This window comes from Leuresthes tenuis, unplaced genomic scaffold (genome assembly GCF_036924035.1).
Source record: "Leuresthes tenuis unplaced genomic scaffold, fLeuTen1.0.hap1 SCAF_11, whole genome shotgun sequence".
NCBI classification, from domain to species: Eukaryota; Metazoa; Chordata; class Actinopteri; order Atheriniformes; family Atherinopsidae; genus Leuresthes; species Leuresthes tenuis.
In genome coordinates this window covers 16103353-16119127 of record NW_027325365.1, presented here as the reverse complement: position 1 = coordinate 16119127, position 15775 = coordinate 16103353, and the positions used below count along the sequence as shown (strand labels likewise).

General features: G+C 38.1%; 1 protein-coding gene across 19 annotated transcripts in view; it reads left to right on the top strand.

The window, feature by feature from the left end:
* The window catches only part of LOC140318090 (protocadherin alpha-C2-like), a 166090-nt gene extending 154483 nt beyond the window's left edge, over nucleotides 1-11607 (top strand). For all 19 annotated transcript variants that reach the window (XM_072395757.1, XM_072395760.1, XM_072395763.1 and 16 more), the window contains exons 3-4: nucleotides 2537-2622; nucleotides 11204-11607. In XM_072395757.1, the coding sequence (XP_072251858.1) occupies nucleotides 2537-2622; nucleotides 11204-11508 (391 nt within the window). In that variant the 3' untranslated portion in view covers nucleotides 11509-11607. The remainder of the gene's footprint in view (nucleotides 1-2536; nucleotides 2623-11203) is intronic.
* The last annotated feature ends 4168 nt before the right edge of the window (nucleotides 11608-15775 follow it).

Here is a 15775-nt window from a genome sequence, read left to right as displayed (position 1 = left end):
TTTTGTTTGATTAAAAAAAATGTTGGGTATGGATATTGGACACAATCTAATCCACTCTTGACCCAGCATTTGCAATACAACTGTTTAGTTCAGTAAACAACATTAGCATGGACATAATTTGGAGTGCCCCATTACTGTTCATTAGGCAAAATGTTTACATTTCTTCAAAGATGTACCCATCTTTGTACTACAGACATAATTAGATAAGACATTTTGATTAATTGATAGGCCTTTTCCTGTAGAGATGTTTTGGCATCATCTTTCCAGCAGCCTTTGTTCAGCTGTGGTAGCAGTACTTAAGAAGAAGAGATGGGCCTTACCTCTGTCATTTGTAAGGAATTATTAGCATTTGCCAACTGATCATTTCAATTATTTTGATTCTAGAAGTTAATTGAATAAATGGTAAAATGGTCTATATTTGATTAAATCTTCTGTTTTTTATCTACTAGAATTTAGATAACTGAATATAAGTGAATGTGAAATATGAGAGCAGGGAAGTGCACGTGGAAATGGCTTTCTCAGTGTTTCCATAGACAGATGGAGAACAGACAGGAGGGAATAGTAAACAGAGAGGGGGTCAGTCATGTATGAAGGACAGGCCCTCAGAAGGAAAGGTGGCCTATCAGGGACAAAGAGATAGCTGTATGACCACATCAATGATTCCATTACCCAGAAGACTCAAGGGTATATCCCGCTGTGGGACCAAATCAAGGGTCATTCTAAAGAGATGGCACCATAATTACAAATTGTATAAGGTTTAATGAGGCAGGTGGGTTATCTCTATCTAGTCATCATCATGTTTAATCTTTTCACATCTTTGAGATAGCTGGCATCAGTAAGATGATATAAAAAACATTTGTTGTCCCTATGCCATACAAAACACAACTTTATCTTTTAGTAAAAATGTAAAATAAGTTCAGTCTGACGGATCTCCAGTGTTCCATTAAAACATCTCTGTGTGCTCATCTATTTACATAATGACATAATCAGGGCTTGAATTAGATATTTTGGATGCCACTCCCAAACATATCTTATGACTGTGAACTATTTCCTTTCTATTAATCTTTCAAGAAATGCTGAACTATTAGCTCTCCTATTAGTGTTTTAAGAGTATATAGAAATTAGTTTATGTTGGCCTTCTGACTCAAAAAGAAATTAGAAAGCAATTATATAGAATATTGACGAGAACGTATAGGGTTACAGGAGAGAATGACATGACGAATGAGAAGGAATCACTGTCATTAGCTGAACAGTGTTTCATCAGTCAAATATTTTTAATTGATTTTTAATAACTGTGCCCTGATTGTACCGGTGCTTAGCAGCGCTTAAAATGTCCTCCATAACCAAATCATGTCTCATCACTCAGTTGTTTAAGATAGAGATTCATATTTATTTAACAGTCTTTACCATGATTAACCATAGACTTGTGACTTTCTCATAAAATTTCTGTCTTCACCCTGAGGTTGCAGTTAATATTTTTGATAGGGCAATAGTACTTAAAAGTTTTAAAGATATAAAACAATTACTCATGCCTCAGAAGCACACAATTAGTTAATGTAGACCTCCTTAATTAGGTTTTAACTGCTAGCTATCAAAATGAGTAGCAGATAATAGAGGAAACATTTGCATTAAAGAAAGAAAATAAATTTTCAGGTCATCACAGAGAATTATAGTGATTTTAGCAATTTGCATAGGTTTATATGTTTCAGTGTGAAGTACATCTTGTTTTATTTTAATCTGGTGCTAAATCTGTGCAGTTTGAAGGAAACGTTTAAGTATATTGTAAGTGCTCATGGCTGGGTTTTGATATTTGTATGTTTCTGATAAACTGACCCTCAAAGCGAGGCTCTGCAATGCTTAAATGTCAGTGACCATTTTACAAAGGCAGAAGGTTGACTTATCATTTGAACCATGCAATGTAATAATTCTAAAGATGAAGCAGTGACGAGAGAGTGTTATGTCCCGACTCGGGTTAACCAAGACACAACATGAAAATGACCTTTCTTCCTCAGGTCTCAAGTAGGCACAGAGACAAAGTTAAGACGTACCAGCAATGAAGCTTTGGTTGTAGCAGCATTTCCGTTGCAGATGTTTAATACTGCAGAGAAAGTGGTGTTTTTCAGTCACATGGTGGGTGCTGAAATATCACAGAGCAAGAGTGTGAGAAAAAAAAATGTGAGAACGACCATCTGTGATCCAGAATCCAAAGGGTGCCAGGGAAATGTATCTTCAATACTTTAATTCTAATCTGGACATTCTTTTTTTTTTTTACCGGGACTGCATCAACCAGAATCGTCAGTTTGAATTTGGAATATTGTGTTTTATGAGAAGAATATGGAGATTATGATGTTGGACATATGGTCCATTTTAGTCCCATGAATGAGTCATAATCTAGAAATAGCAAAGAACAAAGTGATGTTATTGGATACCAGCTGTTGTGCAGTTTAATTCAACACATCATAAATCTGTATTTACTGCATGTTTAAGAAGACATATCTTGTGTTTAACATGTTGATTTGGGTCTTTTGTATTTCAGTTCGGTGCACATGGAAGAATCCTCAGTCATGCAAGGAGCCCAGGGCGTCCTGGTTCAGAACTGGCCTACTGCATCCAGTGCTGCTGGTAAGAATCGGTCATGCTTTCCTAATATAAATTGAGCACAATAATTTAAGCACTGGTTGTGGCAGAGGACACATGGCACACATTGACCTAGTCTTATCTTGAGGGGCTAAAACTGTGATTACCATTCATTATTTGGGTTTAATAACACTGCATCCAACACATTCCATGGCACAATTTCAGACAAGATAAGCTAAAGCTACACCATATCAGAACTATATATTCCTAAAGACCTTATTAAACCACAAAAGAGAAATGTTACATATCAACTACAAGATCACACTAACCCATTCTTACCACTTCCCAGTGCTGAGGGGAAAGGAAATAACATGTGCTACGTAGGTGGAGATGGATATCTCTGCTCTCTGTAGCAGTAAGAGAGGCAACACAGAAAAAGAGAAGAAGAAAGAGCGAATGAAAGAGAGACAGTAGTTACTTTATGAGCACTTTATGAGTTACTTTTGTAGAATAAATATTTATGGATGTATAAACAGCTGATCCTCAGAGGACAAAAAGAAAATGCATTACAGGGGAATAATAACAGCTCTTTGATACAAAAAAATCTGGAAGATAAAGTTTTGGGGTGGGCTAAGATGAAGATCAGTGCCCAAAATTTTAGATATTTGCAATCCTATTTTTTTTTCAATATATTTTTGATCAATAGATAATCATGAATCTGAATCTGTGCATTATTTTAAACATGGAACATTTGAATGTTGCTTAAGTGTGATCGATTTTAATGTAACTATCATGGACTAATCATGAGTGTTCATTTCATTTCAATTTCAATATCAAATGCACAGTGTTTAAGTATTCTATTGAAATCTCTTTTGCACTGATTGGATTGGGTCTCATTGTCTGCTTTAAGGTAAGGGCCAATGTAAAACAAAGTTTTTAAAACATCTCAGCCTTGAGATTTGTTGATGAGAAATAAGACACTTCAAGGCTGACAATGCCTTCACCCCAAGGGCTCTCCCTTACCAATGTAAAAAAACCACTAAATTAAGTCATGAGTTTTGGAAGAATGGTGTTCATTCCCTACAATTGAGCTCCAGAGGCATTATATGTTGGCCTTCCACTTGAATAAGACACTTTGTATGATAGTCCTTCCTTCTCATTCTTCATGTCATTCTCTCCTGTAACCATATACTCTCTCATCAATATTCTGTATAATTGCTTTGTATAGTTTTCCTGTCATTTGTCACCCATCTATCATCTTTTACAGGCAATGCAATGTAAATGTCACAGCATTTGATAACATATCAGTCATAACATACCATAAAGATTTATGTCCAAACATGTACAGTGTTTGCCCCTGTTGCGGCATTTAGCTGTTAACTTTTCTCATACTGACACGAAAGTGGGGTCTACAAAGGTCAAGAAGAAAATGGAATGGAAAGTAAAGAGGCTTGACAGAAAAAGGCGAGAGAATGGTCACATGTGCAAAAATACTGGAGCAAGAGAACATGTGTCATTCAGTTTAGATAAAGAGGTGATTTGATATATTTAAGAACATTGAGCTGGCCAGGCCTGGTGTCGTTTTTAGACAGGAGGCAGTGGGCTAGGCATGCAGACAAACTACCCACACAGGAACTACTGTCTCTTCCTATCCACACTCGCACACACGCTGCCTCCTCCGCTCTACCATCGATTTCTTGCCTTGGCTGAGGACTTGCAGCCTGCAGGCACTTCAAAACATGAGGAATTGGAGAGAAAGATATATGGACAGAAAGACAGAGGGAGATAACAGAACTGACAATAGTTACATCCTTAGGGTGGGTTAGTGGCAATGAGATCTGCTTGTGGGGATTTAAGGTGATCTCATCTAGCTGTGACTTGTAGGGACAACACTCTGCATGCTCTTACCTTGCTTTGCCTGTGTCCCCTCTTAATCTCACTCTTGACCAGGTTAAAGTAGAAATAATAGCCCCAAGCTACATTAGCTTCATGATTAATTTAAGGGTTATACAGTGAAAATATTTGGTCAAAAGTGTCAGATAATATGAAAACATCTACTTCTAAAGGCTGACTTCCAAGAGACTAATTTATGCTCTGACATACAAGTTTATTCTTTTTATCATATCTCACAAATGAGAGAAATTGATGCAAGGTTACATGCTTGATCATTGTGCATCACAGGCTGTTCTATTTATAACTAAATCATCTTCTTTGTTAGGCAAGCTCTGGTCTTTAGGTTGGTTTCATCGAAGGAATTATTTCAGCCTGGATGCAGTAGCTACAGGGTGCTGTCTCTTCACTGTGAGACACAGACAGCTGACAACGCCCATGTTTCTTCCCCTCTTATTTAGAATGTGCTGGTTTTAGTTTGTGTGTCAGTGTTGCTGCTCTGTGTTTTATATGTATGTGTTTTGTGTGTGTGTTTGGTCTGTCTGCTTTGTGTGTTCCTCCTGCTGTGACAGATGGCACACAGCCCACGCCCAGATTAACAGACCCGCATTAGTGAAATCAGGGTTCTGCTTGGTGTCTAACTCACTCTTCCTATCTGTTCCTTACTCCTTGTGTCTTTGCCTTCTGTGTCCCTCTAAGATCACTTGCTTAAACAAGAGCACATAGGGATTCGCAAAGAATGAGGAATTATGTAGATTTGGAAGACAAGGGCATAAAGAGAGGAAGAAGGGCGATTAATTGCTTTCATGACAAAAGATTTAGAAGAAACGAGACAATAAGAAATACTGCACAAGCAAGGGAGTGTTTGGAAGGAAGTGACAGTGACTAAATAAGAGTGCTTGACTGAAAAAAAGTCTGCAAAGGAAACGGGGGGTTGCATGAGGTGGCTGTTGCTAGGGGAGAGTGGTGAGACTAGACAGTGTGAGTGGAGTGGAAGGGAGAAAAAGCTTCCAGCATTATTCTCCATCAGCATAAGCACTGTCACCATGACTTCTACCAATGTCCTACTGCTTCACAGGAAGATGTTGTTTCCATGGCAACCATTCATGGCCCCTGGTATTGGCAGGAGAGGGAGGACATTGGGGGGAGGTGTTATATATAAGGGGGTGCAAACATATGGTGTAGGAAAAGAGGCACTAAAATAAGGGAGACAGGGTAAATGAAAACGAAACAGTAGCATTACATTAAACACAAGATAAAGGGATGCGAAATGCATGTTCAAGTGCAAACGATGAAATTGAGTAGGAGGCAGTGAGTTAAATAAGCAGGAGACATGTTTGGAAAGTGAGAGTTAGTGGTGAGAGTTGTTAAAGGAGGAAGATAACAGAGGAGTGAATAACGGAAGGAGAGTGACCTACATTCACTAAGGGCGGTGGTTTACTGCAGAGGTGGAAGTAGGTTTACAGTTTTCTGTATCATCCTAAAGCTTATGCAAACACATACTAAAATATTCAGCATACAGAGAGGTGCAGAGAAAGGCAGTTTTGATTAGGTGGTTAACAGTAATCAACTGCAACAGACCTTGGTGCAGGATTTGGGCTGTATTTTGTACCTTTAACTCAAATCTCACTGTGCATTTAGGACCCATACCTCATTATTTCGCATTTACTTTGTCAGTTTAATCAGGAAGGAGTTGTAAATTTGGATGTGTTAATTCTGATTAATTTCTTCTAGCAATAAAAGGATAAAAAAATTTGTGAAGAAGTTAAAGATGGGTGCAGTCAAATTCAAGACATCGTGTCATGATAAGTTCAGTCATGATCTTTAAGTTAAGTTAATATAATAAGTAAATTATTTAGGCTCAATCATATAGGTAAGAAAGAACAGTATAGAAGTGATCTGAGACATTTTAACTGTTTTTCAATGTCTCCACCCCATTTGTTTCCTATTCTTGACACAGTCATTTTCTTTCCTTTTTTTTCACTCTGTTGTTTAGTTCAATCTTTGCTGTTGCCTTTGAATATCTTGCCAGTTCTCTCACTTTTTCTCTCTCGGAGTATAAATCAGTCTATTCTCTCAGCATCAACGCATACTGATATATTCTGTACATGCAGACACAAACTCTCACTAGCAAAATTCATGAGGATATTTATAATTTTAAATCCTCTCACAGGGTACTGATTGTATCCACCACATGCCGCATGATCTAGCTGGGAGCAGATAACAAGGTGCTCGGTGTAGTATGAAACCTAAACAGGAACACACACACATGTGTATATTGAATTTAAAACTTTTCTGAAGGCCTGCTACCAGCCATCAGTGTTGTATTTTTTACCGTCAACTATGTCTCTGTTTGATTACTGTTGGCAGATTCAGGAGTATATGGTAATTTATGCGGGCACTCGATTGTATTCTTCTATCACCACATAAGCGTTGCAGTGGAAACATGGACGAATAAGAATTAGATTTCTGAGTAGACAGCAACATCATGTATTGCTTTCATCTGAATGTTCACATGCACACGCACTGCACAACACAATACAGCAGATGCAGGTGCCATCTTAGAAAGGGTGTGGTCCCACCACAGGGTTTTGGAGTGCGGTAAGAGTCACAACTTGGGGATCTTTTAATCTTTTTACCCCTGTCCTCAATTTTTGAGATGAGCATCGTGTTTTATATCTTCGTCCTTGCTTTTTCTGGCACCTCTTCTTCCTCCTCCTCCTCCTCCTCTACTTCAGTTTGTTATGTAACGCTGCACTGCACTCCACTCCACTGTGCTTCTGCCCAACTGGCTGAAGATAGTGCAAGACAAGTGGATGAATAAAGCAGACATGGCAAAATGGAGCTTGGGTGATTTAAGTGACTGTGAAAACCTCTGAAGGCACAAGGGGGGCAAAGGGACTTTCACCCACACAGAGAAGCAGGGCTGAAGACTCCAGAAATAAAACTCAGAAGAACATACAGAAAACGTCATATCCTGTAATACAATGTTATTGATTATTGTATCTCTTTAGCATCCCATACACAAGGCAGCGGGGTTAAAATGATGCAGGTTGCCGATGTATTGTGAGAGGCAACAGCCATGAAACAGATAACCATCAGGATCTCTTATGTGCCTGGTAGTTATCATTGATGGACAAACTGTTTAATACCCAAGCACATTAGTGTTGCCATAAACTTTGATAGGCATGATTAGGACTCGCGTAAATAACTGAGAGGGATGGGTGTTGGCTGATTGCATTTTCACACTTGATTAGAAGAAAGGTCAGAGAAAATGAGAGGTAGAAGGAAAGGGTTTGGGGGGGGGGGTGCAGGAAAAGAGGTTTTGCAGGAGGAAAGGAGATGAGACAAGGGAGGGATTTTTGCTCTGCAACAACTATCAACAATTTAAGAAGCAGTGATGTGGTGATCAGTGTTTGAAGAGGTGATTTTTGTCACCATCCCGAAATAAGAGATGCAAAGAATAGGCAAAAAGTAAAAGCGGAGAGTTATCACACATGAAGAGCTGTGTGGAGGTAAATACAGAAGGAACAGATGTGCAGTTTATTTCTATGGTCAAATTTATATCACTATTCATCAATGTAGTCAGTCAATTTCTTTCTAAGTTTACAATGAACCACCTATAGTTACATTTTGACTTGCACTAGAGTTGAATACAATCTATCTACAGTGCTGCCCAAAATCTCACCTTTTTATTTAAATCCAGCATAAGATGTTGTCCATTTCCATAAGTGTTATTCACTGCTTTACTGTTTTCCATTTGTCTGCACTTTGCATGACTCATCATTCTCCAGGGTATTGTTTTGCTTTTTAAATGTAAGTTTGCATATAGGCCCCACTGTCTCATCAAGTTATCACATTGGCTTTCGGCAGGTAATATCACAGAGACAAGACAGGATTTTTCAGAGGAAAGCACAGCCAACATTCCAGTATTCCATGTTCTTATTCAGTGTTTTTGTGCTGATTTTCCTCTATCTCTGCTTTTCTATTGCGAATATAGAATCAGTTCCATGCCTCTGCTTGGGGAGTCAGATGAGGACTCTGTAAATGAATGTGACTTTTACTGTCTCATTGTCTGAATTTAGCCTGTCCTGTCCTAATCTTCTCAGTCCCTTTGTCAAACGATCTGTACTCTCTGCAACTCTTGCAGCTTTGTTGTCACAGTCAATGAAATCTTCAGAGATTTTCAGAGTTAATTGGTGATTCTAAATCCTAAACTAACCGTAGGAGTGAGTGTGACTATGCGTGATTTTTTTTCTTTTGTTGTGTCTCATTTCTTGGTGTGTTGGTCCTATGATGAATGGGTGACCGGTCCAAGGTGTACCCCGCCTCTTTCCCAATGGCAGAGCTCTGGGGCAGACTCCTGTCCTTCACCTCTCATGATCCTGAATTGGATAAAGCTGGTATAGAAAATGGTTGGGTGAATGGATTTTGGGGAGCATCAAAATTAAATAATTCTGTATGGTAGCTAAACATAGTAATTGGAACTAAACACATTGATGACACATCAGGCTACAAGGCTTTGATTATTAAATAATTTGATGATCACTTTCTTAATGAAGGGCTTGGTCTAGAAAATTCCAGAAAGAAAAAGAGTGAAGAAATAGATATACAGACTCCTAAAGCCCAACATAATGTTTGAAAATAGCTTGTCCAGTCAACTGTCCAAAATAAATTGAATTCAGTGTTTTTAAACATCAGTGAATGTGCAGATTGAATTATAATATATAAAGTGATATGAATGTTTTTTTATTTGAACTTGCAAAATGACCAAAATAAGCAATCCAATGTCAAAACAATTGTCCTTTAACTTACACTTTATCTTTACCTAACAATTTCACCTCTAACCTGAAAGGTATTCTTGAAACTCACGACTTTAGTAATGGCATAAAGAGCTACTGTGTCTTTCATCTTTGGTAATTTCCCTGCACAAAGAAGAGCTTAAAAGCAGTGCGTGATTATAATTGATTCAGAATATATACCACGGCGGGAAACATTATGTTTACTGTGGATTTATTTCATAAATGGATCTCACTGATATTTGGTTATTAAAATAGTATAATTTGGAAGCAAAAACAAGAGGAATGTGCACAATTTAAGTTAAGAGCACGGACAAACATTCAATATAAATGGAAGTTGTTCAGAATATTCATCGTCTTGTACCTGTGTAATTTTGCCATGAATCACTGATAAAATGCAAGCACATCAGCTTTGAGACTTGTGTTTTGTTTCTGTGATGACAGCTGTATATAAGTCAATCCCAACTGACCACTGGTCTTTCACCAATATCGTTTTAGATTGTTGATTAACTTTATAAACTGATTCACTGTCTTCAGGTTGTAGGTTTTGGATTCACAGACTTAGCACTCATAATTTTCGTTCTTTTTTCGAGAAGAGAGTTCTTGTTATATTCTACCTCATCAAAGAGCCCGATGAGGTAGCTGAGCTAGTTGGACTGGTTCACGAGACTTTTTGATCATTATTCTGTCATCAACACACATTTGTTAATAATCACCCAAACATCAGTAGCTTGATATCAAACATGAAACAGGCATGTGTTTTCAGAGCAAATTTTAAGATGTATTTTCTGCAAAAATTCCAACTTTTCTTTTTCCTGCTGTAGGAACTTCCAATGTGTAACCACTTTGATCTTTCAACTCTCAACTCAAATACAAAGGAAAAAATATTTCAAGATTAGTAATTTACCAAACAGTTAGACTGTGTGTTGTGCTGGTTATAGCACTGCCACCCTAATAAGAACCTTTATGTCCAACTCTATATCCATATATAGTATGACTTTAAGAAAATTCAATTTCGAATTGCACTGTAGTGTACAACCTGAGGCTTGGTGAGTAATACTAGAGTAAAATAATATTAGAGGCTGCTATATTTGCACTGGGTTCTGCATCAGGTCCGGTTTCTTTTACAAGACACTGTTCCTTCTGGTTGGTTGGAGCCGTGTTCAGTTAATCTCCCTTTTGGTAAGAGCTCAGAAATGGAGTTGGAGAAGTAAAGGAAATATATGAGGCAAGTGTGGCAAGTAGGTCACTGCTATGAGGAGAGAACCAAAGTGACTGTATTTCATGGTATTGTCATTTGAACACTGACACATTCCAACACAGTAAAGTGTAGGGCGGCTGTAGCTCAGGAGGAAGAGCAGTCGCCCACCAATCGGATACATGTCGAAGCGTCCTTGGGCAAGACGCTGAACCCCATGTTGCCCCCCCAGTGTATCATTATGATTAGAAAGTATGATTAGAAAGCACGTAGTTATGTGTATCTTAAGACGTGCTGTATGAGTATGTCTGAGTGGGGTGAATGCGGCATGTAGTGAAGCGCTTTGAGTGGTCAGTTAGACTAGAAAAGCGCTATACAAGTACAAGTCCATTTACCATTTAAAGTAAGGATTTGATCAATATTTAGGGTATGGTCATGTTGGTTTTCCATGCCTTCTTAAACACAGGTAATACTTGCAAAGGATAAAATAATGGTGTATTTGCAATAGAATGTCCCTTTTCTTTAATTTAATATGCAGTAGCTAATTACAATTCTAGATTGTTTCTTACAGGCATGTTGCATAAGCTTCAAAATTGCAACTCAGTGTTAAGATTTGTTCATATTATGCTCTAAGACAAAAAATCCAAATGTTGTGATTTTGAATTTTTAAAAACCTATTAGTTTGAAGCAAATTAATTGGAAAAATATTTAATTATCCATCTCTTATTTTTTCTTTCAGAAGGTGAAGGAGGAGAAGTTTCACCCCCTATGGGTGCCGGCGTTGACAGCAACAGCTGGCACTTCCGCTACGGTCCAGGTGGCCCTGGTGCACCCCCACAGCACCTGAAGCCTGGTGAGGTTCCCCCAGAAGCATTCATCATCCCTGGCTCCCCTGCCATAATATCCATCAGACAGAACCAGGGAGGAGAGGACGACAAGAGCGATTTTATCACCTTTGGAAAGAAAGAAGAGGCCAAGAAGAAAAAGAAGAAGAAGAAGGAGAAGAAAGACAAGAAGGATAAGGGAAAGGATGATGATGAGTAGAGGAACAGAAAGTGAAAATAGGGAAAAAGAAAGGGGTGTTGCTAAAACAGAGGTACCAACCAAAGTTCACTGGGAAAAAATGCAAATTTTCATTAACTATTTAATTTATTACCAATTATCACTGACATTTTAAAGCTCTCTTTCTTGGGATCCTGGCCTTACCAAAATATATTTTACTCTCTGTTACATCCTGAGGAAATATTGATCTTGCCTTTATATGATAAGTGATACAATATTCAATAAAATTATTGATTTTTCTCCACTCCCCAATGTGCCTATACACTCTGAGTCAACTCATGTCATCCTTTAAAGAGAGGAATTACCAAACTTTCCCTTGTCTAAAATTTTACTCCCTTAACCCACTGGACATGTTGGCACCTCTGTCTTATCCCTTCCCCGATTCCAATGTGTAAACCATTCTCTCATCAAGGAGACCAATACTTTGTACAAGAAAAACAAAAAGCTGTGCCAGCCAAGGAAAAGAAGAAACATGATAGACTGACACTGGTGTGTGCAGTCTGAAGCTGGACACACTCTACTTGTAAATAGCACAGGCAAGAGTCACTAAAACTAAGGCTAATATGACACTGCTGCAGACTCCACTGGTAATTACCAACAGTGTTCCCTGAAATCTCAATGAAACCACATGCACACATGCATGCTTACACATTCAAACATGCAAACACAAACTTCTTAGCCATGACAAAGTGGACACTGAGAGCACTTGAGGCCTAGAAAGAGGGAGATGAATATAACATAGGAGAGAATAAACTGGCAAAAAGAAATGTGCTCTTTGTCCTGCACCTGTCACCTCTGAGGCGCAAATTACATCAACTCTCTCAGGATGGAGGCGGCATCCTTTGCAATCACTCTGTTTGTGCTCACTGCATTGAAATGACTCAAGGAGCTTCATCTGCTGCCTGAACCCGAGATGAGGAATACAGAGACCACCAGAAAGGAGAAAAGATAAGAAGATACCTCACATTCTTCTGAGGATCACCGAGTGGAGAGTTCAGCCTTGCTGGCTGGAGACTCAGCAATCAGACAGTGGACTCTGATGAAACCTCACAGAACATTAGGAGAGATTTTGATATCACCTCTTCTCCCCGTGCTGCAGCAAAAGCCTAATGCTTTCTGCTTTGAATGTTTGGTAGCAACCAGTCCTTACCTAGTACCTTGAGTTTACAAATGCTCACCTACTTGTGTTTGCCCCAAGCTGCCATGAGCAGTCTTCTCCTCAAACCACTTTTTCCCACTTGTTAGCCATCTTGCCTCTTTACATAACAGTAATGTTTGTGAATCTGTTCTTCTATTTTTTTTTAATGAGATTCATTATTACACGGTCTAGCGTTTTTTTGGGTTTTTTTTAAATTTCATTTTCCTTCAAAGCTTTAACTACTTTATGCTTTACATGCCCACCTTCATTTACCCTCAGGCACTGCCCCTAAGCCCTGCTCTGACGCCTGCTCAGGATCAGTCCTGGGAATGGCCTGCTCTGAACATTGTGGTGTGCTGAGAACAGCATGGAGTAATGTGGATGAGGCCTGGAGAGGCCCATCTGGAGGCCTGTGGTCTGAATCCTTATCAGATGTTTCTCAATTGTAAAATGGTTCAGTGCTTTTAACTTGTGAATACTACAGTATGTGGTTTATTTCCTGTTAGTAGCCACTGATGAGAGGGGACTAGGTGGGATGAGGCGAATTACAGGGTTTGTAAAGAACTGGGATAAAGGTGCCATGGGCTGGCCCTATTGCCTCCATGTACAAGAGAAGAAATGTTCTCCAACTTGATTGTTTAGGAACATTGAGTCACATATTAGCTTCTATGTACGCTGTAAATGTAGCGTAGATGTTTCATAGATTGTCTTTACATTAGTATCTAAAACTTGAGAAAACATGGGCATCTGGGGATTACATCCCAGAGCTTTATCCCACCAACCCTCTCTCAGGAGGTTTAGAAAAAGGTTTTGCCTCAAGGCCTGCTTCTGTTGGTTTTCCTCCTCTTGCCTGTAACTTGTTGCCACGTCCCCAGAGTTTTGCGGCTCAGTATGACGTCACTCCATTAAGTGGCTGCTGCATGTACTGCTCTAAGGAAACACATACTATATAGAGAAATATATATAGAGATAGATGGCTATGATTTTATTATTTTGTATTCTCATTTTTCTTCATTACTCACACAGGAGATATTTGTATGTACTGCTGTCTCTGCCAAACATCTATGTACTACAATCTTCACGTTCCACAGATGTTGTATGGCATCCACTGAACCTCTTTAGATATTTGTAAATGCTATAGTGTGATACCTTTCAACGCAAGTTTATTATTTTTATTTTACCAGCAATGGATTTGCTTTAAAGAACAAGCAAAGCAAGAAAAATAACAAAAAAAGAAAAAAATATCACTTTGTGTCTGGCTTTGACATGATGATCTAACACTGTATTATTGTAACTGAATTATGTATGATCCTATGAAGAGCTAACACTTCCCTCTCACTCTTATAAAAAAAAAGAACAAAAAAAAAATCCTGTGTAAAAAAACAAAAGAAATAAAACAAACAAAAAAAAAGTATATGTTAGTGTATGCTTGTGTTTAGTGAGCGTTCATGCTGTCATTCTTTCCCAATGTATGGTGGTGAAATATGGTGGCGATGTGCTATCCTAACCGGATCAGCAGAGATCTGTTGTAAAACCTTTTTTATGTACACCCTCTCATCAACTGTGATAGTGGAGTAGTGAATTTAATTTCTCTCATTTATTTTCTGCCTTTTTATTTTACCTACATGGTTACAGTGGTAATGTGTTTGGTTTATAAATCACAAATAAAGTTTTCTTTCTTAAAAATATATTTGAATTATTTTTTGTCTTTGACAGCTTTGTATGACACTGTATGTGTTGGCCTTGTGTTTTTCTGTGTGCCATTCACAGCATTTAAATTTTAGTTTTTAACTGGAATTGGTTGAATTGAGAAACCCTATCAAACCCAAAAAGAAAAAAAAAGTTGCATAATGACTCAATATTATTTTTTGTCATTAGTTTTTGGTAATTACAAAGCAGTCATAGTGTACAGTTATCTCTATGGGCAGGGATAATTTGAAGTAAGATTATAATTCAATAAACATTGACTTTTTCTTTTAGTTCTCAGTTTATCTATATATATATGTTTAAGTTTATCTGTAGTGAATGACATAATTTTCACTGAAAGGTAACTTGATGTAATAAAACCATAACTATACATCAAAATTGTACTTGCTTTCCCAAACAGCACAAAAAATGCATTAGTCAGAGGCAAAGAGTAAAAATCATCTCACAAGGAAGGAATGACAAACTGTGTGTTGGCTGCTCTCCTCTATCAGACATCTTTTTGTTTTAACTATCAAGCTGCCAGAAATCATTGCTCCCTCAGAAGATGAAAGACTGATGATCTGCATAGCTTGGCCTGTCCTCACTGAAAGCCTGGTCACAGATGGTCAAAAAGGTCCCATGGGAAAAGAAGCTTCCACAATAATTTGATAGAGTGGTAGATTTATTGTGTACCAATGGTTACATTGCTTGGAAAAACAAACAAAAAAAACACACACACACACAATAGAGATACATAATTCATGATGATCTGGATAAGATAAAGCATTGATAATAAATATGTTTATCTGGTCATCTACTCTGGCAGGTAGTTTCATAGTTTCCTGTAACGCAATTTAAACCTGTTTAAACCACACAGATTTCCAGTTTTGTTATACAGTGACAGGGTGGATGAGCTTGGTATACAGAGGCTTCTCTTGAAAAAGATAAAGTCAAAGAACTCTCGACTAAAGTTTTGGCATTTATCTTTTCTGCAGAGACGGAGACAAAAGTTTGAGTTCACATTGAAATGACTGCACACAACATCTTTTCACTCTCCTGTTTTCTCCACTCTTGGAGAAAAAAAAACGTTTCCATGGTTACAGCTATTTGGAGAATAGTTTCTATAGCAACAGAATTATATACTTAGCAAACACAGGGGAGTTGAAACAGGGCTCCCAGGATGGGGTCATGGGTGTGTCTGTGGCATACAGCACTGAAAACACATCACTGTGGATGCTAATTTGACTATGCAACACCACAAACTGACTCAAACTTCTTACTGACATTTGATTGTTATGAACCATTAAAAAAAGGTGACACTGGGGGATTTTTAAATTTACAAGATTTTTAGATATAATTTGAACGAAATAATTTCATGTTTTCAAAGTGAAAATAATTTGATAATTTACGATCTGCATGAACAAC